General features: G+C 46.3%; 1 protein-coding gene across 3 annotated transcripts in view; it reads left to right on the forward strand.

The window, feature by feature from the left end:
- MTOR (mechanistic target of rapamycin kinase) overlaps positions 1-24,267 on the forward strand; it is a 130,202-nt gene that overhangs the window by 29,212 nt on the left and 76,723 nt on the right. For 2 of the 3 annotated variants that reach the window (XM_075603483.1, XM_075603485.1), the window contains exons 6-26: positions 2,272-2,406; positions 3,432-3,707; positions 3,799-3,907; positions 4,000-4,186; positions 10,048-10,176; positions 10,270-10,514; positions 11,825-12,040; positions 12,180-12,385; positions 12,469-12,591; positions 13,862-13,945; positions 14,026-14,118; positions 14,209-14,343; positions 14,592-14,721; positions 14,825-15,075; positions 16,113-16,133; positions 16,609-16,635; positions 18,072-18,158; positions 19,010-19,177; positions 21,208-21,320; positions 21,434-21,596; positions 23,392-23,484. In XM_075603483.1, the coding sequence (XP_075459598.1) occupies positions 2,272-2,406; positions 3,432-3,707; positions 3,799-3,907; positions 4,000-4,186; positions 10,048-10,176; positions 10,270-10,514; positions 11,825-12,040; positions 12,180-12,385; positions 12,469-12,591; positions 13,862-13,945; positions 14,026-14,118; positions 14,209-14,343; positions 14,592-14,721; positions 14,825-15,075; positions 16,113-16,133; positions 16,609-16,635; positions 18,072-18,158; positions 19,010-19,177; positions 21,208-21,320; positions 21,434-21,596; positions 23,392-23,484 (2,991 nt within the window). The remainder of the gene's footprint in view (positions 1-2,271; positions 2,407-3,431; positions 3,708-3,798; positions 3,908-3,999; positions 4,187-10,047; positions 10,177-10,269; positions 10,515-11,824; positions 12,041-12,179; positions 12,386-12,468; positions 12,592-13,861; positions 13,946-14,025; positions 14,119-14,208; positions 14,344-14,591; positions 14,722-14,824; positions 15,076-16,112; positions 16,134-16,608; positions 16,636-18,071; positions 18,159-19,009; positions 19,178-21,207; positions 21,321-21,433; positions 21,597-23,391; positions 23,485-24,267) is intronic. The other variant, XM_075603484.1, reaches the window with a different exon arrangement.

Here is a 24,267-nt window from a genome sequence, read left to right on the forward strand (position 1 = left end):
GACAGGAGGGGGGGCAGTGGACAGGAGGGGGGGGGCAGTGGACAGGAGGGGGGGGGCAGTGGACAGGAGGGGGGACAGGAGGGGGGACGCAGTGGACAGGAGGGGGGGGCAGTGGACAGGAGGGGGGGGCAGTGGATAGGAGGGGGGGCAGTGGACAGTGACACACACACACACACACACACACACACACACCTCAGTTGATGCGCCCTTTCTCAGTTCCGTTTGGCGCCGGAGGTGGGGAGCGACACCTACCTGTACTTCCGGGCGCCGCCACCGTCTGACTCGGCGCCGCGAGGGAGGAAGGGGGTCCGCCATCTTACGCGCCGCGTGGCAGCTGCGGGAAGCGAGGTGATTTGGAGCGGGGAGGGGGGAGAGGTGATTTGGAGCGGGGAGAGGTGATTTGGAGCGGGGAGAGGTGATGCCGCTGGGGAGGGGGAAAGGTGATTTGGAGCGGGGAGGGGGAGAGGTGATGCCGCTGGGGAGGGGGAGAGGTGATGCCGCTGGGGAGGGGGAAGAGGTGATGCCGCTGGGGAGGGGGAAGAGGTGATGCCGCTGGGGAGGGGGAGAGGTGATGCCGCTGGGGAGGGGGAAGAGGTGATGCCGCTGGGGAGGGGGAAGAGGTGATGCCGCTGGGGAGGGGGAAGAGGTGATGCCGCTGGGGAGGGGGAAGAGGTGATGCCGCTGGGGAGGGGGAAGAGGTGATGCCGCTGGGGAGGGGGAAGAGGTGATTTGGAGAGGGGAGAGAGGTGTGTGTGTGTGTGTGTGTGTGTGTGTGTGTGTGTGTGTGTTTTATTTATTTTTTTGGACCTTTGGCCCGTCACTCCGCCTCAGGCCAATGAGAGGTGTGGGGGGCGGGCCAAGGGGGTGGTGTGAGTGTGTGAGGCCAATGAGAGGTGTGCGGGGGCGGGCGGGCCAAGGGACCAATGAGATTGCCGCTAGGGACACCGGACATCCAGCAGGCATGCATGCAGGCAGGCAGGCAAACATACAGTGCTTTCACTTTCACTAATATAGTATAAGAAGAAGAAGATACACTGATGGGCAGGTTTGTTTCTCTTGTTCAAAAATAAATAAAAATGATATATATGTCTCTCTTTATGGATTACAATGTTGCATGCTTCTTGGGTTGCCCCTGTTCTTTGTATGTACATGAAGGTGCCCCATATATCTGCTAGTGTCTAATTACGAAAATCAAAAAATGCTCATCTGTGATCCATTCTCAGTACTGTGACATACACAGTCTTCGCAATCTCAACATCCAAACCCACTACATTGTTTATATATATATTGTGTCAATTGGAGTGCTGCTGTGATAGTGACCTAATGCCGGGGTGGGCAAACTTTTCCTCCTGCACCCCCTGTTCGCCCCCCGCACCCCTTACCTCAGCTCCAGCGTCAAATGATGCTGCGGGAGTCGTGACGTCATGTTGCCATGGTAACATGACGTCACGTGACCAGCCGACGCTGCGTTGCCATGACGACGTGTCGCTGGAAGCCAAGGTAAGGGAAGTTACAGAAGCCTAGCGCATTCCCCCGGTATTTCATTTAAAGAGTGCGAGACCTCTGTAACCGCCGCCCCTCCGTTTGTGCACCCCAGACCTAATGTGTACAACAAAACCCAGTGCTACAGATGACAAATTATTTAGTACATTTGCTATGTATTTTATCTATATTCTTTCATCATAAGTATGGGTCATTTAGTTCAACCAAACCATTTTAAGCCTGCAACCACGTCACGGTAAGAAACCCATTCCAGTAGGTCCTACACTACCAATATTATTCTGTCTTATGTATTTCTTTCAACGCATCAGTGTCTGATTCCGAATAAGGCTGCGGCCATGGTACGGGCGATGGCGTGTGCGGCTCTAACAAAATGCAGGGGATCTACGGGGCCGGCCATAGTGCGCGCACGAGGAAGCGCGACGGAGCGGCAGATTTTTTCCGCAGACAAATGATTTTGTTTTTGTCACGGGTCACGTGTGTGGTTCAGCCAATGAGGGCGAACCAACCCCGTGGCATCACGGCCCCACCTCCCCGTCGCGCGCGTCATAGAAATCCCATAGGCCATGGATTGCTCAAGCTGCAGGCGCGCGCGGCGCCATGTGCTACGTTGCTCGCGCGCCTACTATATCCGAGGCCTAATTAGCAAATGCCCATCTGTGATCCATTCTCTGGGTTGTGTTAGGAAGAGTTGAATGTTGTCCTTCTCTCGAAGAGATGGGCCACTTGTCTTCATGGTCTTTTTAACTACTGATTATACGTTTCATTCAGCAAACCTTTGAGGAAGCTGAGAAAGGGTTCGACGAGACGCTGTCTAAGGAGAAGGGCATGAACCGCGATGACCGAATCCATGGAGCCCTTCTGATCATCAATGAGTTAGTGAGGATCAGCAGCATGGAAGGGGAGGTAAGGACTGTGGGCCAAGGGCAACGTTGAGAGGCTGCAGGACCTTGATCACAGGACGTGTAAATCTGAATCATATAATGAAGAAACCCTGTGTCAAATATATTTGCTCGAAGCCGCAGTCGTTTCCTGACAATTGGGCAATATACTGATATTATCGTGATGATGATAATTTTTTTTATGGTGATTCTACGATCAGTCACCTATAGGAGTCGATTACATTTTAGGGACAGGTGGTGACATGCAGTTTAAGACGCGGCAGCCTCATAAAATGAACATCTTCCACTGTAAAAGGGATCCCGGCATCCATCCTTACGCTCCATCCCTCAATGGTGGCCGCGCAACCTTCCCCGTCCCTCAAAACCCTTCCCCGCCTATATCTCTGATCATCAGTGATAGGTGGAAGTAACAACGTTTTATATATTATAATATATTTCTTTAAAACCACCTTAAATTGTAATCAGTGTTCAAACGAAATACCATACAAATTATAATTGATTTATTTTTTTACGTTAAAAATGAAATAGTTATGGCCTTTTTTCCTACTTAACGATTATTTATTGTGATAAATATCTCCATAATGATATATTTCTTAATGTGGTAATTGTGCAATTTTTGGGGGTCTTGCTTAACCTTACTGATTAGTATTTATTGCTGGGTAATGAATAGTACTTGCTGACATTCACCATGCTGGATACGTGGCATTCTTTATAAACCGTCACGGTTTCAGGTTTTATCCCCTGTAAACACTTATGTTTACCGGGCATGTTGCCAGCCAAGGAGTTTCTGACATTGAGCATTGTTGGATAAAAGACGACTTTCTTGACATGGTTTATGTACAGTATCACACTCGCTCTTCTTGTCGTGGCATATGATGCTGTTTGAGAGTCCTTCAATACATGTCAGCACAATACATCGTAGGCCTCACCAGCAGTAACGTTTTACAGCACAGGGGCATCATCAGCATTGTAGGGAAAACAAAATAGAGTTTGTTGTTCAATCTCACCCCGTTGTCCTTCGGTTCTTAGCGCTTGAGAGAGGAGATGGAAGAGATCACACAGCAGCAGCTGGTACACGACAAGCATTGCAAGGACCTCATGGGCTTCGGAACAAAGCCACGTCACATTACCCCCTTCACCAGCTTCCAGTCTGTGCAACCCCAGCCTTCCAATGCTCTGCTGGGCCTCCTAGGGTACACTGGGCAACAGGGGATACTGGGATATGGAACTGCCCCCATGCCGGCCAAATCTACCCTGGTGGAGAGTCGCAGCTGCCGGGATCTTATGGAGGAGAAGTTTGATCAGGTGAGGAGAATATTTGAATCCTTCTCCCTCGATACTCCCATTTCCATAAATGCCCCGAATAAGGAACTCTCTCTCCTCCGCTCCTTTACAGATCTGTCGCTGGGTCCTAAAGTGCCGGAGCAGCAAGAGCCCCCTAATCCAGATGACCATTTTGAATGTGCTCCCACGTTTGGCCGCATTCAGGGCCTCTTCTTTTACAGGTGAGGACTCGATAAGGTGTACACTTGTCTCAGTGTTTGGGGTCTCAGTCCTTCCCAGTTGTGTCCTGAGTGGTTCTGTGTGCTTTCCTTAGCAGATCAATACCTCCCGGATACCATGAGCCACCTGCTGGGCTGCGTGCGGAAAGAAAAGGAGCGCACCGTGGCCTTCCAGGCTCTGGGACTCATCTCTGTCGCTGTGAGGTCTGAAATTCGCACTTACCTGCCCAAAATCCTTGAGCACATAAAATTAGCCCTACCACTCAAAGACTTCGCTCACAAGTGAGTATAACTGCCAGTGGGGCTCTGGTACTAACAAATACATCTTACCTAGTAACTCTTAGACTTTGTATACATTTCCTTTGTCGATGCAAAGGTGGAAGTGTGTTATGGGGAATTATCCCTTTAGCTCTTTAAGGGCAAATGAGAGAAATGAGTGGCAACTAATATAGGATAAGTCCCTGTTGTCTAAATTTATCATAGGTTGAACTTGATAGATGTAGATCGATAGGGAGGAGTGGCTCAGTGAGTAATGACTCTGGCACTGAGAGTTTGTAGCAGGGGAATCTGGTTCAATCCCAGTGTCAGCTCCTTGTGACCTTGAGTAAGTCACTTTATCTCCCTGTGCCTCGGGCACTAAAAACATAGATTGTAAGCTCCACGGGGCAGGGATCTGCGCCTGCAAAATGTCTCTGTAAAGCGCTACGTAAAACTCGCAGCTACGTAAAACAAGAACATGCTATTATTATTATTATTATTATGTATGTCTTTTTTTACAACCTCATCAACTATGTAACTATGTAATTTAACATTACCTATGTAACTAAAGTCAGTCAAACACAGACATAAAAACAGTGCCCACTAGAAACTGATCTTGGCTGAGCTGAAGAGTCTAGCCCATCCAAAAATAACCCTGTGGCAATCAAAGTCAAAAAAGAGCAATACACCATTATTAGCAAAGATGATCTATTTAGTCATCATAGATAATAACATGTCCATAGTTGCAGCTCCTCAGAGCAATATAAATGTTTTGAAGTGAAACTTATTTCATGGCACTGCTATCCACAAAATTCTTATGGGGAAAAAACCTGCAAATAATCGCGGAAATAATAACGGAAGTTACTCACTGCGCATGTCTCCAATTGTGTGGAAGTGTCGGGTCAAATCTCCTGCACATGCGCATACACCACTCCAGTACTCGCCGCTGCGTGTGTGTGGAAGCGCCGGCCAAAATCTCCTGCGCATGCACATACACAACTCCAGTACTCGCCGCTGCGTGTGTGTGGAAGCGCCGGCCAAATCTTCTGCACATGCGCATTCACAACTCCAGTATTCGCCGCTGCGTGTGTGTGGAAGCGCCGGCCAAAAGCTCCTGCGCATGCACATACACAACTCCAGTACTCGCCGCTGCGTGTGTGTGGAAGCGCCGGCCAAAAGCTCCTGCGCATGCACATACACAACTCCAGTACTCGCCGCTGCGTGTGTGTGGAAGCGCCGGCCAAAATCTCCTGCACATGCACATACACAACTCCAGTACTCGCCGCTGCAGTACCCCCTTCCTGCGCTGGTCACAAGGCCGTTATACGTGATCCACGCATGCATACAAGGGACATGCATCTGTGCTTCCTCCACCTCCGAACATGCGCGAAGGTGACCGCCTGACAACACACAGTCATTGCTCAGCGCATGCGCAATCGTTCCCATTCCCCACCACACATGCGCAGACAGATGCCTAACTTCCCAGAAGCATGGACATGCGCTAATGCACCCCGCCATTCACACATGCACACACATACCCCTCTGTGTACCATTTCCCCTCTACAAACTCTGCGCATGCTCAAACGCTCACTAACGTAATTCCCTCCAAAACCATGCCCCCCTGGCCCCCCATCCCCCCGCTGGTGCTGACCGCGCTCATGCTTGAGTGATGACGTCACCAACTCTCCAAGCATGAGCGCGGGTGTCCTGTGAATTTTGCGAGCGCGGGGGGGGGGGGGGGTTGCATGGGGGGCCTATTGAGCGCACTTCGAACACTCTTTTTTTTATTTTTTATTTCCCAAGCGCCAAGCTTGGGAGAGCATGCGCGCGCCGCGTGAGCGGGGACGTGAGAATTCACTTTGCACAAAGTGAACTAGGCAGGCGCCTCCCACTCAGCACTAGCGGGGACACAGCCCTACACAACTCTATAGCCACTCTGGACAGAGCGCTACACAACGGAGCACATCAGTACCATTGAATCACCCAACCTCCCATTGGGCCTTTATCATACCAGCAACTGCACTGCCAAAACACAATGTACTACTGTACCTTCATCCTACTTTAATGACCCCACACACACTACCTCCTTAACATTTCCTCTTCTAAAACTAACTTCACTATCATACTTTCACCCTTCCCTATTACACCACACATTACAATCAAACTTACACTCAACCACATCCTGTACTTCACTAATAATAGAAAAAAACAAACAAAACAAAAATTAACCATTACAAACCACAACAAAAAAATTAAATCTATAACAAAAGAAACCCTACACACACCACTCATTAGCAAACTTTCCCTGCTGGGCCACTACTTTCAAATCTCCTAACTTCACTTACCATCATTTCCAATAGTTCTGGCACAAATGTCATACTACTTCAGCCACTTGCCTACACCAGCTTACTATTTATAACATCCCTTTCACCTACAACTCTTGCTCAAAACACCAAACCAATACTGTATCAGTCAGAAAATTAGAGAACTCACAAAGCCCAACCAACCTCGACATTATGGCTAAATCAAACAAAGAAAGACAAAACAAAACAAGAAAAACAAAAATATCACTCCAACCACACAAAATAAAGGGGGAGGGAAAATCCCCAAAACATCTCTGCAACGTAAACGAGAGTCACGAAGCGTCATAATGTTCGCACTGGTGGAGTCGCCATCAACCATAACTTACCACACAGTCCACATGTTCCTATCTGAAGTGATGATTACACAAGTTGGGGGTATATACGCTGCTGAATACATTTTACCCAATGGCCATGTTATCCTCATTGCCGTTACATGCTTTTCTCCAACATCAACTATCAACAATATCATCGACCTTCTCCGCTTCACTCTCCTACCCTACTCTATTGTACATGCAGACTCCTTGCAGGAACATCATCATACAATACCCATGCTTTTAAGTAGAGACTTTAACATCAGCAGAGAGGAAGCACGTCCACGCATTAAAGTCTTGAAAGAAACATTTGAGTTTAACTCTCAGCACCACTCCATCCATTGCAACTAGAACATCAGGTTCTAGCTTCGATGCGGTCTTCCAGCGCCATTTAGATACATCACAATCCCAAGTGTATGTCTCTTCCTTTAGTTATCATAAATCTATAATTTCATGTATTACAAATCATGCTATGTAACTGGCATACCAGCACTACAGTAAATGTATTACATTAAAACCAGTCTGTAATTAATCCGTCCACATTCCTATGTACATTGCCTTTAGTTTACCGCTGTGAAGTTTAACTTACATCGCGTGTGCATGCCATACACCCCCTCTTTGCATTGTTTATTTTTGCTGTACTTTCCCTTTCTTTGCCTTGAACAAGTGTGTGCAGCGCACAGCATGAGAGAGACGCACGTCTGACCAAAAATGAAGCTTTATTGGGAACACATAAAATCGAGGGTAGTAGCCCTTCTACGCGTTTCGTGCAGGCGATGCACTTTATCAAGAAGTTTCACATCATAGTACACAGCCTGTTTAAATACAGCTGACTGCTGGTTTTGGCGCCAAAACACAACTACTTCACTTTCCGCAATGCGCCACCGCATCAATTACACATGCGCAACGGCATGCAGTGGGAGAGGGGGTGGGAGTCCCAGTCTAAGCGATCAATTGACCCCACAGCATATGGAGGTAAAAAACTCACCCAGTGCTGATAGGCGTCACGATCATCCCCAGTGGAGGACCTCCCTCCCCCACGTCATCCTGCGCATGCGCAAGAGAAGCGGGGACGAAGCTAAGGACCTCCCCTGCTCGTAGGTGCGCGCGCACCCCCACACAACACCCATACAGACACAATGGCCTGAAGGGAGAGGGGGAGGAATTGCGCGCGCACCCCGCACAGCGAGAGACCCAACAGTGAATAAGCGACAAAACCAGCAGTGGCTGCAAAAAAACATATTAAAACTAATACAAATAGCACAAGAACTTAAAAATGGTTATTAAAAAGGAATATATATATATATATATATATATATATATATATATATATATATAACCTATGTACTCTACTTGAATGTGAAAGACACACTACTGATGATGATACAAACTTCCATAACCCTAGTATAACTTATAATGTAACATTCTTATAGGGATTAATTTGTTGATGTTTAAACCAGAAAGGAAAAAAAAGAGAGAAAATTAATACATATATCCACTAATGTAATCAGGATTATTTCAGGGCAAAAAAAGAGAAAGAAACCCCTATGGTCTTTCACTAGTATTAATTATATGTATAGACCATAATTGACCGCAAAAAAGGGGGAGAACAAGAAAGAAGAACCAGAAACAGGAGAGAAAGAGAGAAAGAGAAAAAGACTATGGAAAAATAAAAAATACTAATAATAATACTGACAATAATGATATAATATTGAGAAGGAAGAAAATATAAAGAAATAAACAAAAGAAGAGGAGGAGACATGAAAGGATGTATCCTCCATAATGTGGGGAAATACAGATATATGCATTTCTTAGACTCTCAAGGACTGTAGTAATCCATCTGTCATTAATGTTGTTATCACACTTCAAAGATTAGATATAATACTGATCAAGAATTCTATATTAAAACTCAATAAACAATCCTCATGAGAAATACATCCTATGCAGACCCGGAGATTGGAAGATCAAAAGTGGCAATAAATCCCAATTTGTATCTTTTGGTGTACTCAATAGTAAAAAATAATTATTAATGAAGTAAGAAACAATCTCCCTTTATAGACTGGTTCAGGCATAACCTATCTAAGAAATTGGTGGATTTTCCATTCTATATTTATCCCATCAGGGAACCGAGTCTTCAGAGTGAAAATCCAATATGATTCCCTACAGTCAAGGACTTTAATCATATCACCCCCTCTCCCCCTTTTTTTTTACAATTGTTTCTATACCAATGAATGACAAGTCCTCAGGACCCCCTCTCTGCATTCAGAGAAGTGTTTGGATACAGGATGCAGTAAATCCTTTTTTGTAATTAGTCTGTGATGTTCCTGCGTCCTGATCTTTAGAGCCGTTTCTGCCTACATATCTCTTCCCACATCCACAACTTACAAGATAAACTACAAATGTTGTATTGCAGTTTATGAAATTTGTGTGGACTGTGGGAAGAGATACTGCTGGTTGGCTTCATGTATTTATACAATGGTTACATCTAAATGATCCACTAGTGGAATAAGTGTCTACATTTCCAACAGGAGCGGAAATGACACTAGCAGAGATAAAAGATGCTAACGTTTTAGCTTTCCGATATACAAATTTCGGTCCCCTGCTTGTATATTCACGCAGTATGGGGTCCATATGCAATAACCCCCCATGTTTATTTATGATCCTGTTCACTTGACCACTAGCTTTACTATACTGTGAGATAAACAGGGGACATTCCTTGTCCCCACCACCTGTTCCACAACCTCCTGTCCCCCCCGTTGGGTTTAATCAATTGTTTTCTATGTCTTCCCCTCCTCATTCTAGACACTTTTGTAGGAAGCAATAAATCTCTATCGACATTGGTAACTTCTTCCAATGCGGATTGAAGCATATCACGATCATAGCCTCTTTCTATGAATCGATTGGTCAACTCCCCAGACTGAGTTTGGAAATCACCCAATGTGAAGCAATTCCTCCTCAGTCTGAGGTATTGACCTTTGGGTATCCCTGTAATGACTGACCTGGGATGACAGCTGTCCGCTCTGAGAAAATAATTCCTTGAATTAGCTTTTTTGTATACATCTGTTTGTATTTTGAAATCCATGTCTATATATAACAGAATGTCCAGGAAGCTAATATGATGTGTATCATAATTGAATGTGAACTTTCTTTGCCTTGGTTGTCTTGTGAGGAAAAGTATCAGTGGGTTACTGTAGATCACCTCTCTCGGCAGGAGGCAAAAGTCTATGCAGGTGGATGCCACCGTGTTTACGTGCATCAGCATGCTGGCCAGAGCCATGGGTCCATGCATCCAGCAGGACATTAAAGAGCTCCTAGAACCCATGCTGGCCGTGGGACTAAGGTAAGTGTATCTGATTCATTGTGATGTGTTACAGTACTAGGGTGTGTTGCTCCTTGCTGTCTGAGGATATGCTGCTGATTCTCCTCCTCACAGCCCTGCATTAACCGCTGTGCTGTATGACCTGAGCCGCCAGATCCCTCAGCTGAAGAAAGATATCCAGGACGGGCTGTTGAAGATGCTGTCCCTGGTTCTCATGCACAAACCTCTGCGTCACCCAGGGATGCCAAAGGGTCTCGCTCAACAGCTGTCATCTCCTAGCCTCACTAACATCCCCGAGGCCAGTGACGTGGGAAGCATCACACTCGCTCTCCGCACCTTGGGCAGCTTCGAGTTTGAAGGTGATGGACGCAGGACGCATTAGTGCAGCTATTCTGCCGTTTACATGACGAGTCTGGCGTGTTAGAAATAAATACATCCCAGCACTTCACGGGAAGGGGTTCTCAAACCTTTTCCTAGGACTCTGAGCCAAACCAGGTTTTTGGGACTACCATACTCCCGTGTAAGCCAATTGCATTCACGTGTTTGCAGATGTAGTGGTTATTCCTAAAACATGGTGTGGCTGGTGGTCCCCGAAAATAGACTTGAGGACCACTGCCCCATAAGAAAAGCAAACAAAAGTAAGGGGGAAGTGCTGCCTTTAATAGCTGACTTGTGGTTAAGAAGAGTGCAAGCTCTCTGGACCACAAAGGTCCCATCTCCAGGCAGATTTAGAAAATCTGCGTTTGTCTATGTAGGGGATAACACTTTGTCACCCTCTACTTGTGCTCTATAGGAAGAAAGTCTGTAAAAGTTTAAGTTGCTATATAATCAGTCAGTATCCTGCACAAGGTCTAAGGTTGTCAATTAGAAAACATACACACACACTATAAATCATCGCAGTCCCCTCTGGCAGTGAAGGGGTTGACTCATTGCGAAAGCCTACAGCAAGTCAAACAGGCCTTCTTTTAGTAGGCACAATGCCAGAAGGTTCTCCGTTTAACTCCATCTCACCCTGAAACCTACTGGTATTCTAGAACAGGGGTGTGCAACTCCAGTCCTCATGGGCCACCTACAGGTCGGGTTGTACGGCTATCCCTGCCTCAGCACAGGTGAACGACTGAGCCACCTGTGCTGAAGCAGGGATATCCTTCAAAACTGACCTGTTGGTGGCCCTCAAGGACTGGTGTTGGCCGCCCCTGTTCTAGGGTATTCAAAGCATAGTGACACAGGCACGTCTAGTTTGTGCTTTTATTGGTAGTTTAAACATTTTGATTCCCCCCACTGGGTTTTGAGAATGGTCCCTGGGTAGGCTAAATGTTGACCTACCACTATGTACATTGTAGTAATCAATATAATATTGGGGAAAATCTTTATAGTATGTTCACAGTAATTAAAAATATATATTTGATGGTATATGTAGGATAATTACCTGTGAGTGCAAAAATACTTTTTAATGTATGTAAGCTGTAATATAAAGTAGTAATATTTTGTTTATATAACTAAGCACTGGTGTTGTTATGTAGTATGTGTGTCTTGTGTTTTGGTGTTAGATGTTTTTCAATTCAGCCCAAGTAAGTAGAAACTTGTCTTTCTCCCCAGTTGAACCTATGTCTGTATTTTGTGATACTACTTTTGTCAGCGATGTTGACTTCTGTTTTCCCGTTGTCAGGCCACTCCTTGACTCAGTTTGTGCGTCACTGCGCTGACCACTTCCTTAACAGTGAGCACAAGGAGGTCCGGATGGAAGCCGCCCGCACCTGCTCCCGTCTGCTGACCCCTTCCATCCACCTGATAAGCGGCCATGGGCACGTCGTGAGCCAGACCGCTGTCCAGGTGGTGGCTGATGTCCTGAGCAAACTGCTAGTGGTCGGGATAACAGACCCAGGTAACCAATGAAAACCACTGGCATCATATGGATGGCTCGGGATTTAAATATAGTTATTGTGGATGTCTACATTTAAGTGGGATAAGATCTTTCAAGGCCCTTTCCGCTTCTCTTATAACCCTCTATATCTGTCCGGCAGATCCTGATATCCGGTACTGTGTATTGGCCTCATTGGACGAGCGCTTTGATACTCACCTGGCGCAGGCAGAGAACCTGCAGGCTCTTTTTGTGGCGCTGAATGACGAGGTATTTGAGATACGGGAGTTGGCAATCTGTACCATTGGGCGTCTCAGCAGCATGAACCCTGCCTTCGTCATGCCCTTCCTGCGTAAGATGCTCATCCAGGTGCGTCCTCTTGGGGTATCCAACCCCTCTCTTGGTATTTGTTTGGGTCTCTGGAAATATTTCATGGGTTTTATTTGCTTTAGATTTTGACAGAACTGGAACACAGTGGTGTCGGCAGGAACAAGGAACAAAGCGCTCGCATGTTGGGACACCTTGTATCCAACGCCCCGCGGCTTATCCGCCCTTATATGGAGCCCATTCTCAAGGTAGAGTGTGTATACCAGCTCTGGGTGCATGAGTCACATGGAGTGTGTGTGTCTGTGCGCTAACAATGTTGTTGTCTTAATAGAACAGCCCTCATTGACTTCATTGTACTTGCACTGCCTGTTTTATACGAATAGTTCATGTTCGTGTACATGAATCAGACCCATTCTATGATTCCTGTATATTCGAGCATAGGGCATACATGTTGTCTGGGGTCCCAGAAGTAGCACCTCACCATATGTTTGTATGCACACTGCTTCTTGCCCTCCGTTGGGATACATGGGGAGAAAAGCAAACGCCTGCACAATTGCGCCACACAGTCTTATTGCGTAATGCCAACCCAGTACTTCTCTACTGCTTGGAGAACTCTTATCCCACAAGTGCACTGACCGCTAACGCTTTATCACCACAACCAAGAGATACTAGAAAACGGTCTAGGACATTTGGTCGTGGCTGTTTTGGCTTTACCAAATCGCCACCGACGTTTTAGCTTCCAGTCACCTCGCCGCCGGGAACATCCCTTCGCCGGCCGTTTCGCCATCAAGGTAAGCCCCTATCTTTATCCCTTACCCTAAAAACTCCTAATACAAATGCTACCCCCTATCCTAAAACCCAAGCCCCTTGCCCATATCCCCTACCCTAAAATCCTTACCCTAAAACCCCCTATTGTAACCGCTGAAACCCCTTAAATGAACTTACCTTGGAGAAGCGGCCGGCGGCTGAGCGTCCAGGCGGAGACTTGATCACAGCGAGACGGCCGCAACCAAATGTCCGATTCCACTGGGAAAACTGGCTCAGAACAGCATGGAAAGGGAAGTGGGGACTAAGAAAGGTGATGGGAAGAGTGGCGCAGATCCCAGAGTAAAAATGAAATGGATGCAAAGAAAGCAGCACAATGTCGACGCAACCGATTGAAGCGGGATTAGGGAAGGAGTTGAGCGTCGCATACAAAAACATGTGATTGACCATTTATTTCAGAGTACAGTCCAGTGGTCAGAATTACATTGAAAGCGGTAAGCAATTTTTGTCTGCAAAGTGAGGCCCACATGGGCTGCAGTCAAAAACTTCTATTTGCTACCCTAGTATATTTTGGGATCCACCTTGCAACTGCTTTCTAAAACAAAATCTAAGTATCCAGTCGTGGGCATGTTGTATAAATGACCTGTGTTTGCGTATCGTGCCGCAAGAAGATGGAGATCAGAGAGTCTGGCCGTGGAGTAGGTGTCTGAGAAGCTGAGCAAAATGACCATGCTATTTATTTGTAATTGTCAGGCTCTGATCCTAAAGCTGAAGGACCCGGATCCCAACCCTGGCGTTGTGACAAGTGTCCTGGCAACAATCGGAGAACTGGCGCAGGTCAGAAGGGCAAATGTTTGATGTTGAAAATAGTGGTGTTTGAGGACCTATGTCCGGTATAACCTGCTTTCTGCCTGCAGGTCAGTGGGCTGGAGATGAGGAAGTGGATGGATGAGCTCTTCCCCATAATCATGGACATGTTGCAGGATTCTTCCTTGCTTGCTAAGAGACAGGTTAGTACTCTGTTAATCTCCTGCGCTGGCGCTATTACCAGGTGAGGGATATAACAGGCTGGCTGACACTTCCACGCTGATCCTTTGTAGGTCGCCCTTTGGACCCTGGGGCAACTTGTCGCCAGCACAGGATATGTGGTGGAACCATACAGGAAGTACCCGTCTCTGCTGGAAGTGCTGCTTAACTTCCTAAAGACTGAGCAAAACCAGGGTATTCGCCGGGAGGTGAGATCATCCGTATTATGGATGTCACTTTATTTCATTTCACTTAGCATTGCAGAACTCACATAGAGTATTTAAGTATTGTTATGCTTTTGCTAAAATGATATCATTTCATACTTTCTGATAGCCTTCTCAGCTTGGCGAAGTCTACTTGGCTAATATAGCAACGTCTGGTCCTGAAGACTTAAAGGCCTGTATACATTCAACATGCCTCTGCATTCCCAATACGTTCTGTATTCTTTCCTTCTCAGGCTATCCGTGTGCTTGGGCTCCTGGGAGCTTTGGATCCATACAAGCATAAAGTGAATATTGGAATGATTGACCAATCCAGAGATGCCTCGGCTCTCAGCATGTCAGAGTCCAAGTCTAGCCAAGACTCCGGTACGAAGGTCACAGGTGGAAGGGAGCGGATTTGATATGTGTTGCATTGCATGTGTTTTCCCCTTTTACATTCTCTACCTGACTCCTTTATTTGCTCCATCAGCTGACTACAGCACCAGTGAAATGCTGGTGAACATGGGAAACTTACCCCTGGATGAGTTTTACCCGGCTGTTTCAGTGGTTACACTGATGCGGATCCTGAGGGACCAGTCGTTATCCAATCATCACACCATGGTGGTCCAAGCCATCACCTTCATCTTCAAGTCTTTAGGACTAAAGTGCGTGCAGTTTCTGCCACAGGTTATGCCTACTTTCCTGAGTGTTATCCGCCTGTGTGACAGCAACATCCGAGAGGTATGGACCCCTCCCAAAGCCAGGGAATACCTTTACCAAACCACATTGTGCTTCTCCTTCACGTTGTTACCTGTGTCAGCGAGAACCTTATTGTCCTTGATTTCTTGTGCTATTTCATGTACATTGTACTTGTTCTGTCCCCAGTATGGGGTTTCTTTGCCTATGGCTGCAGTTTCCCTAGCCCTCGTTGTTACTATATAACTCCAACCTGTCTTCACCTGAGGCCTAGCAACCCCTTCCACTGACCTCTGATTTGGTATGATCCAGGCCCCCCGGCTCTTGGTTTCACCCTGCACTATTTCCTGCATGGCAGGTCATAGCCCCTTCCTTTTCAAGCCAGCAGCCATTGTGAGTAGTCCCTCCCTCACTGATTCCCCTGGGACCGCTTTGTGTTTTTACCTTCCCCTTATTATTCTGCTGCCCCTTTTGTTTTCGGTTTACCCCCTCCAATAACGTTTTCAGAAGCTAAAGAAGGACGCTGTGTACTGGAAAAGGAGATGAGTTAAGCTGCCTGTTTCTGCTCACTTAGTCACAGTGAGCCTGGGGCAGAACAGTACTCATATGGGTTGGTTTGTGGTATTGTGCTGTCGGGAGTGTCCAAAGATAACCATGCGGTACTAGTTACTAATGGGCAATGAGAACCGTTTCAATACTGAAAGGGGTCAGCCGCACATGCCATTTGATTAAGTAGAAAAACAGCATTATTTACAGGGGGGGGAAGGGGGGGAAGGGGCGGCGCGGCTGTCAGACAGGACCCGGCTTCCCCAAATGCATTTAAAATAAATGCCGGGAATTGCGCGAGGCCTCTGTAACTTTTCACTTACCAGGAGTGCCAGCGACGCGTCTCCATGGCAACCAGTGTCAAATGATGACGCAGGGTCACGTGGCGTCAGTTGACTCTGGAGCTGTGCAGGGGGGGAGCGGGGGCGCGAGCCGGAGGGGAGAGGAGGGGGGGCGCATGAGAGAAACTGTGCACCCCTGATTTACAGCATGGAATAATTTGTTAATGTGTTCTTTTTGTGCTTTTGTTTCTGCAGTCACACCAGCCTTCTCCACAGGTAAGTAACGGCAAAAAACCCCAATAACTTTGCACCATGGTCATATACAAGAGGGCTTTCACTAAAACAGGTGGGGAATCGGATTCACTAGGCTTTACTCCTGAGCTAATTACATCTGATTAGTGGTCTCCACATCTGGATTGTTTTATATTTCCATCTTATTGACCAATTCATAACTGTAAGCAGCACGGTCCGTGGCACTTGAAGTACAATAGTAAGGTTATGGCCCTGCTTTCTGTTAGGTGGTAACTAGTTGTACGTGCTGTTCCTACTAGAAGACTAGTAGTTCCTAATGCTGATTGTTAATGGAAGGAACATTGGTGACATGAGCCATTAAGCCTATTGCAGAGGCATGCAGCTGTTACATAGGTTTTATGATAGAATAAGACCCCATTCCTGTGTAGGTCTTCACTCTATAAACCTCTAATAAAGTTTCTTGTACCTTTCTGTTTTTGCTCATGTACCTTTGCCCTAGAAGAGGACGGGTCTGATGTCGCCTCAGGTAGGTAACACCCTGATCATCAACTTGTTTGTGCCCTAACTGATTTTGGGATCTGCGATCAATGTTTCCTGTCGTGGAGGGGTTTAAAGGGAGGAAGGGGGTCTGCTAGGACCAAAGTTAACTGGTAGTGATCTGTGTTTAATGGGTTATATGTAGGTGATAGATGCCATGTATTTTTTTTTTTTTTTTAATCATCCGAGAAATGTAAGTATTTTTCAATATTAATCTTCAGTATATTTCATGATTAAAACCGTTGTTGGGTCCTAAAGGAATGTTTGCTGTACTTGTTCTTTTTGGCAGCAATCCCACTGATTGAGCCACCCGTGCTGAAGCTCGTATATCCTGAAACCCTGACCTGTTGGTGGCGTTTGAGGACTGGAGTTGCCCACCCCTGGTGTAGAACCTCCCTTGTACTTAGGAGTGTCTTAGATCATTCTAACTAGCTGTCTCTAATTCAAGAATTCAAGCAGTCATTAGATTCAATATATGACATATCTAGGAACGTCTGACGTCACACTAAATCATGCTCTATTAGGGAGCGAAACGTACGTTGGGGCACACGATTTAGTGTGACGTCAGACGTCCTTAGACATTTCATATATTGAATCTAATGACAGCTTCAACTAGAGACGGCTACTTAGAATGATCTAAGACAGGGATGCGCAAACTGGGGGGCGCAGTGATTGCAGAGGGCCCGCACACTTCCCCAAGGCATGCCAGGGGACCGAGCGAGGCCTCTGCAACTTCACTTACCGTGACTCAGTCGGCTTCGGCAGCGCGGTGTCAAATGGCGCCGTGGGTCACATGACATGACGTTACATGACCCCGCTGCGTCATTTGACGCTTCAGACGAGGTAAGGGGGGCGAGAGCAGTAGGGGAGAGCAGGCAGAGGGGCGCAAGGCATAAGGTTTGCGCATCCCTAATCTAAGACTCTCCTAAGTACAAGGAAGATTCTAGTTGCTGCTATAAGAATAAATGAATAAAAACCCTAGTGAGTGAAACTCTAGATCTACAGAAGCCAGACTCACTACCCTCTTTCTCTAACTGATTTTAAATTGAGTTGTAATAAATATATACCACTGTAACTATAAATATTTCAGATATTACTTATTAAGCGCTATAATTTTATTCAATTACCTTGACTCAGACGACTCGTTGCTATGGTGATGCGGGGGGGTCACGTGACTTCACATGCGCGTCGCCATAGCAACGCAGCGTCAAATGACGCCATGGGTCACGTGATTTCCCCCCCCCCACTGCGTAATTTGATGCTGTAGGAAGATAAGGGGGGCACGAACACGGAGGCAGTGCTGCCACGGGGGGGTGCAGTGCCAAAAGATTGCGCACCCCTGTCCTATACTACTGCATGGTTTTACTTTATTGCAGTTTCCCTATATGTTGCCCCTTTAATCCCCATCCCTCTTCTCAACCACAGTTCATGTTCCAGCAATTGGGAATGCTGGTTTCCTTTGTCCGGAGCCATATTCGACCCTACATGGAGGAAATCTTTGCTCTCATGAGAGTAAGTGTAATAGTTTCTGCTAGACTTCAACGGACTGCTCAGTTAGGTCTTTCTCCCTGGACCAGATAGCTCGGTATAACACCCCTGCACTCTTCCACTCTTGCATGCCATCTTTGCAACACATGGCAACAGGTAAAACTCTATGTATTAGAAGGAAGGAGCACTCACGAGATTGGAATGCCTGCCAGAGGTGCACACAAGGACATATATAAATCAGTCTATGTGCTATATCAATAAGAGTGGTTGAGAGCACTCACATGGAGTTGTATAAAGGTGCATTTATTATTAAAAATGGTCTGTTTCTATCCCAACCTCGAGCTTTCCCAAGAAAGGTCCAGGTTGGGACCGAAACGTTGACCGTTTTTTAATAATAAATGCACCTTTTATACAAGTCCATGAGAGTGCTGTCAACCTTCCTTACTAACAGGTACAACGCTCTCAATATCTGTTAAAGTTTCCCAGGACAACGTGCCCTGATACCCATTCGGTATATTTGTGATGGTATAAAATGGTGAACGGTACCACTACTTAAATAGCATACATGTAAAATAAGCGGTGTCCTCTTCTGTAACCAGACACCGTACCACTACTATCTCCATACTAGCTGTCCCAACTCTTGGGTTTCCTTGCTACGAAGCTATTTGGAGAGATGGATGCACACACAACTGGCTACAAAATCACCCTTTTGTATGCAAATAATTGAGTGCCATTATTTGTGGTTTCACTGGATGTTCACACCCTCCCATTAATGGAAGTTAATGCCCTTTAACGAGGCTGCCAGTACGGTTGCTCGTACCTGTGATATCAATCACCTGTTGTAAACCAACCTCTTGCCACATTGTTCCCAACAGGATTACTGGACAATGAATAACCCAATCCAAAGCACCATTATCCTCCTAATTGAGCAGATCGTGCTGGCCCTGGGGGGCGAGTTCAAGCTTTATCTGCCTCAGCTGATCCCTCACATGTTGCGTGTCTTTATGCACGACAGCAGCACCGGGCGCTCCGTGACCATTAAGGTGAGTACGGCGGAACGGGGACACAGTCCAGGCACTGGAGGCCTATTTAGTACGGTTTAGAATACATGTGCGCGGATGTTTTTCCCGCGACCAAGTCGTCGCCGGCGTGTAGCCGCCTCTCGCCTCGCAGCAGGGACATCTCTCCGCCAAGGTAAGCCCCTAACCTTACCCCTTACCCTAAAAACCCTCCATCTTAAACCCTAATACTAACGCTACTCCTTACACTAACCCCTTACCCTAAAACCTCTATCCTTAACGCTCTACCCTATCCGCTAGAACCCTTTACTGTACTTACCTTATTGGCGAAACGGCCGGCGTGTCAGTGTCCAGCGGGGAAGGGTCCCTTGCCGGCCAAACTCCGGCGGCGACATGGTTGCGGCCAAACAGTCGCGGCCAAATATCCGATTCTGTATTTAGTATGGCGTGAAATGGGGTAATTCAGGTCAATGGAAGCTAATGCATTGTAAACTGTACTATTCCTCTTATCACCGTGTGGAATAAGGAGGAGTATCTCTGGCTAGGCCATGTATACATGAATGTTCCCCACTTTAGAATACATGCTGGTTCTCTTTTAGCTTTGCTTTGTATTTGTTGTTCTGAAAATGTATAATTTGAGCCAGTTTGTGCACTGCCTCTCGGGTATCTCCAACTTCCTCTCTCGATCTTCAAGTATGAACAGATTAAAGCTGCACTCCAAGCAATATCCTACATGTGTGCTTTAAAAAAACTAATCAGGTCTGTACTATGAGCAAATACTTGTTGCATATTTTTTTTAAACAACTCTGACATTTTTTATGTATTATAATGTAACAAGAATTTTTTGTGTCTATAGCAACCATTTACAAAGTCACTTCCTCTTCTAAAAAAGGCTCTGGCACGCCCCTTTTTGAGCCCTGCCCTCTCTCTAGCAGTGTACCAATTGTATCTAGTGACTGCCTGGTCACATGATCTTCCCCACAGAACTTTGGTCCTCTTCTGCTGCACTGACAGCCATTTAGTGAACCCCCCGAGCCGAATCTTTGCCGATCGATCACAGGAGAACGGATCGATCGGCAACTTACCTAATTACTTATCATTGTGTGGATTGTATTGATGCGCATATTAAAGGGAAAATATATATATATATTTTTTAAACCGCAGCTTGGACGGCTGCTTTAAAGAAGCGAAAAATACATTCGATCTGCAACCATGATACTTTTCTTTCCAAAGCCACACTTCTTCTTCTCAGAACCAAAAGAAGGGGACTTGGCATATATAATGTAGCTGATCTAAGGCCGCGCGTATAGTGCCGGCAACGCGTGACGCCACCTGTCGCCGCTACCGAAAGTTGTATTTCGCTTTGCAGCGGCGTCGCGGACGACCAGGCCATTGATTGGTTGTGGGGCTGTCACATGAGGCGACAGCCCCTGAAAAATCAAATATTGCCGGCTTCCAAAAATCGCGTCGCTTTGTCAACGTCGCGCTTACTATAAGCGCACGCGGCGGCGGCGACAATGCTTTTGTTTTCGGGCAACGTCCCGTCGCCGGCACTATAAGCGCGGCCTAAGAATGAAACTGGACTTTTGGAGACAAGATGTTACAAGATTTTGGATGGTAGATACCAAAGATAAATTCACATCTGCATTAAGAAATAAAAGTTTGATGACTACATACAGGCATACCCCGCATTAACGTACGCAATGGGACCGGAGCATGTATGTAAAGTGAAAATGTACTTAAAGTGAAGCACTACCTTTTCCCACTTATCGATGCATGTACTGTACTGCAAACGTTATATACGGGCATAACTGATGTAAATAACGTATTTGTAACAGGCTCTATAGTCTCCCCGCTTGCGCACAGCTTCGGTACAGGTAGGGAGCCGGTAATGCTGTTCAGGACGTGCTGACAGGCGCATGCGTGAGCTGCCGTTTGCCTATTGGGCGATATGTACTTACTCGCGAGTGTACTTAAAGTGAGTGTCCTTAAAGTGGGGTATGCCTGTACTTACACTTTATATTAATAAGTAACAATTTCCCCCTCTTTTTCAGTTGTTGAATGCGATCCAGATGTTTGGGGCTAATTTGGATGATTACCTGCATCTCTTGTTACCTCCTATAGTGAAGCTTTTTGATGCACCCGACGCGCCTTTGCCCACTCGAAAGTAAGGATCTCCCCATGTGTCTGTGCATGTTGTAGGACGTGGGGAGTGATGTTCTTCTGTCTTGGTGTAGAACTTGTGTGTGGGTTTTTGAGGTGACGGTTGCTCTTTCGTAGAGTGGCTCTGGAGACCGTGGATCGATTGACAGAATCACTGGATTTCACAGATTACGCGTCTCGCATAATCCATCCCATTGTCCGGACACTTGATGTAAGCCCCGAGTTGCGACCAACAGGCATGGACACTCTCTCCTCATTGGTCTTCCAGCTCGGCAAGAAGGTAATGTTCAACCCATCAGTAAGCTGCCAAATCATCTGGTCCTCTATCTCTCTGTATCCCTATCTACTGGAGAACATGTTAAGCGCATAGGAAGTTTTAAAGAGGCAATCTAAGGCAGCGGGTTTTTTTTTGCGACTAATTTTTTAAAATATAGATAATTTGGAAGCTGGGGGACCATGGAGTCGAGCCCCATTAATTTCAGATCTGGGGATCCCCTGCTTCCGGAGATAATTGTCTGTGAATTAGGTGCCGGTAGCCGCTCTCCTCAGCTACCAGCGTTCACAGTATGTCCTCTGTTCAAAGATGTTACGGCCTGTGGGCCAATAGGAAGCTGTGATATCATCAGTGCGGCTTCCTATTGGCCCATGTGATGCGGGAGCTTCAGACTTGGAATCCCTGCTCGCTGAGCCGGAGCAGCGCCCGGTACCAAGTTGGGAGGGAAGTATATCTGGAAGTAGGGGGCCCGAAGCTGAAATTAACGAGGTTGCTCCTTTAACCACCAGTTATAACAAAACTTTTCTCATTTTAATTTGGTTTCATCTGTCTGTGCGGCGGTGCCTGCAACATCTTTTTCTTGCCCACCTGTCACTAAATTATATATATATATTTTTTTAACATAGAGCGGATCGTATTCCAGAAAATCTGGACCTTAGGGCAAGTCCATAGTATATGTGCCAGATCTCCACCCTGACCACACCCTCACTAAATTATATTTTGATGGCATTTTCCAAGTCTTTAGGATAGTGGGCTTGAGTCCGATACAATGTGATGATATTCAAATGAATTCTGCTGTCCTTCTCGTTGTATATACCTTTCTGCTGCATTCCCTTTATCGTCCCCCAACGTAATATAGTACGACGACGTGACTGCATTCTTAGAGGCTCTCCCCCAGCTATACCCTCTCACACTGCATATTTGCATTCTCACCGGATGTACTGCCATCCAATACTTCAGTGGTCAGGAAGCAATGTACATGGAGCAATATATTTTAATAATAACTTTATTTCATATAGCGCTTTACTCCCAATGGGACTCAAAGCACGTCACAATGACAGTATAGCGCGCGGTGCGCAGCACATAGGAAGGTTACAGACACAGTCGTTGCCCAGATGAGCTGACACTCTATGATTTTGGTGCCTGCGGCACAAGGAAATAAAGTGACTTGCCCAAGGTCACAAGGAGCTGACACTGGGAATTGAACCCGGTCATTGTTTGCAGTGTCTTTACTCACCAAACTGTTCTGTTCCTTCTGCATAGTTTGCCATCTCACTAAAGATCAATGTAAATAAAAGAATACCGTTTTAGGAGAGGAAAGTCCCAGTGGTTAGGCAGCACTGTACTAGTGCTTTACTGATTTAATGGTGCGGTTCCGTCTAGGTTTTCTTTCTTCTTCTGGTAGGTGGGCAGTAGGGTGTCTGTCGCTGAAGTGCTTTCATTTCAGCTGCGGACCCCTTGCCTCCCAAAATACTTACCCCTTAGGTGCTACCGGTAGCATCCCCGTTTGGTGAACAACATTTAGGCTTAAATGTCTCATGGCATGGGAGCCAATAGGAAGCCGTGTCATCATCCATCGCAGCATCTTATTGGCCCATGTGACAGGGATTTAAACCTCCATAGAGCATCTGCAGAGGTAAGTGTCTAGGAAAGCGGGGTCTCCCCAGAGCTGAAATGAATGCACATTTTTAACATGCAAGGTTTTTTTTATAGGTTGAGTGTTTGTGAGAGAGATTTCTTCTGGAATAAGAATAACTTCACGGGGAAATATCACTCTGTGTTTCTTCTTTTATCTTTACAGTACCAAATATTTATTCCTATGGTGAACAAGGTTCTTTTGAGACACAGGATATTGCACCAGCGCTATGAGGTGCTGACCTGCAAGATCCTGAAGGTACGTAATGGGATTGGGAGAAGACGGAGCAGAGTTCTCACCAAGTATAGGATGAATCAGCCAGCCTGGGGAAAGATCTTGGGGTAGCCATTTTAGCAGGACTTTGTAGTCTTGTAGCAAAGGGAGCTTGGGTAACAGAGTTCGCTTAATTATGAGTTTCAAATCTACTGCGGGCCAATAGGAAACCGTGACGTCATCTGGTTCGGCTTCCTATTGGCCCGCGTGACGCGGGAGCTTTAAACTTTAAACCCAAGCTAGCTCAGCTAGAGCCACTACCGGCGCCCCCTACAGAGGTAAGTATCTCCGGAAGCAGGCGCCCCCCCGGAGGTGAAATTAATGGGGTTCAGCTCCAGAGACCCCCTGCTTCAATTCTATGTTAAAAAATGAAAAGAATGGAAATGGCACGAATGGTTCCTTTAACAAAGCTAGCATGGTGACCGTAAAGATACTCGGGTGCGTGAAGGTAGATAAGGTTTAGAAATGTTGTAAGGGTTAAATTAAGTGTACACCTTCATATGTCAGTACATGAAAATATATTTGTTGAGGCTGATTTTGAATTTCATGTGGTCATCCGTAAAATGAATAAAGCTTCTACTCTTTAGTGCAGCTTCAGCACCCACCTTTTGCCCCAGCAAAGCGTGTCCCACCCATGTGTTGCATGTTTACGGAATGTGCACTGTTTTGGTTTTAGGACGAATAGTCTGGGCCCGTTATATTGAAAGATGCCGGCCTATGCTCTCCACAAAGAATATGTCGCACACCAAATAGAAAAAGCAAAAGTGC

The sequence above is a fragment of the Ascaphus truei genome, chromosome 6 (genome assembly GCF_040206685.1).
Source record: "Ascaphus truei isolate aAscTru1 chromosome 6, aAscTru1.hap1, whole genome shotgun sequence".
NCBI classification, from domain to species: Eukaryota; Metazoa; Chordata; class Amphibia; order Anura; family Ascaphidae; genus Ascaphus; species Ascaphus truei.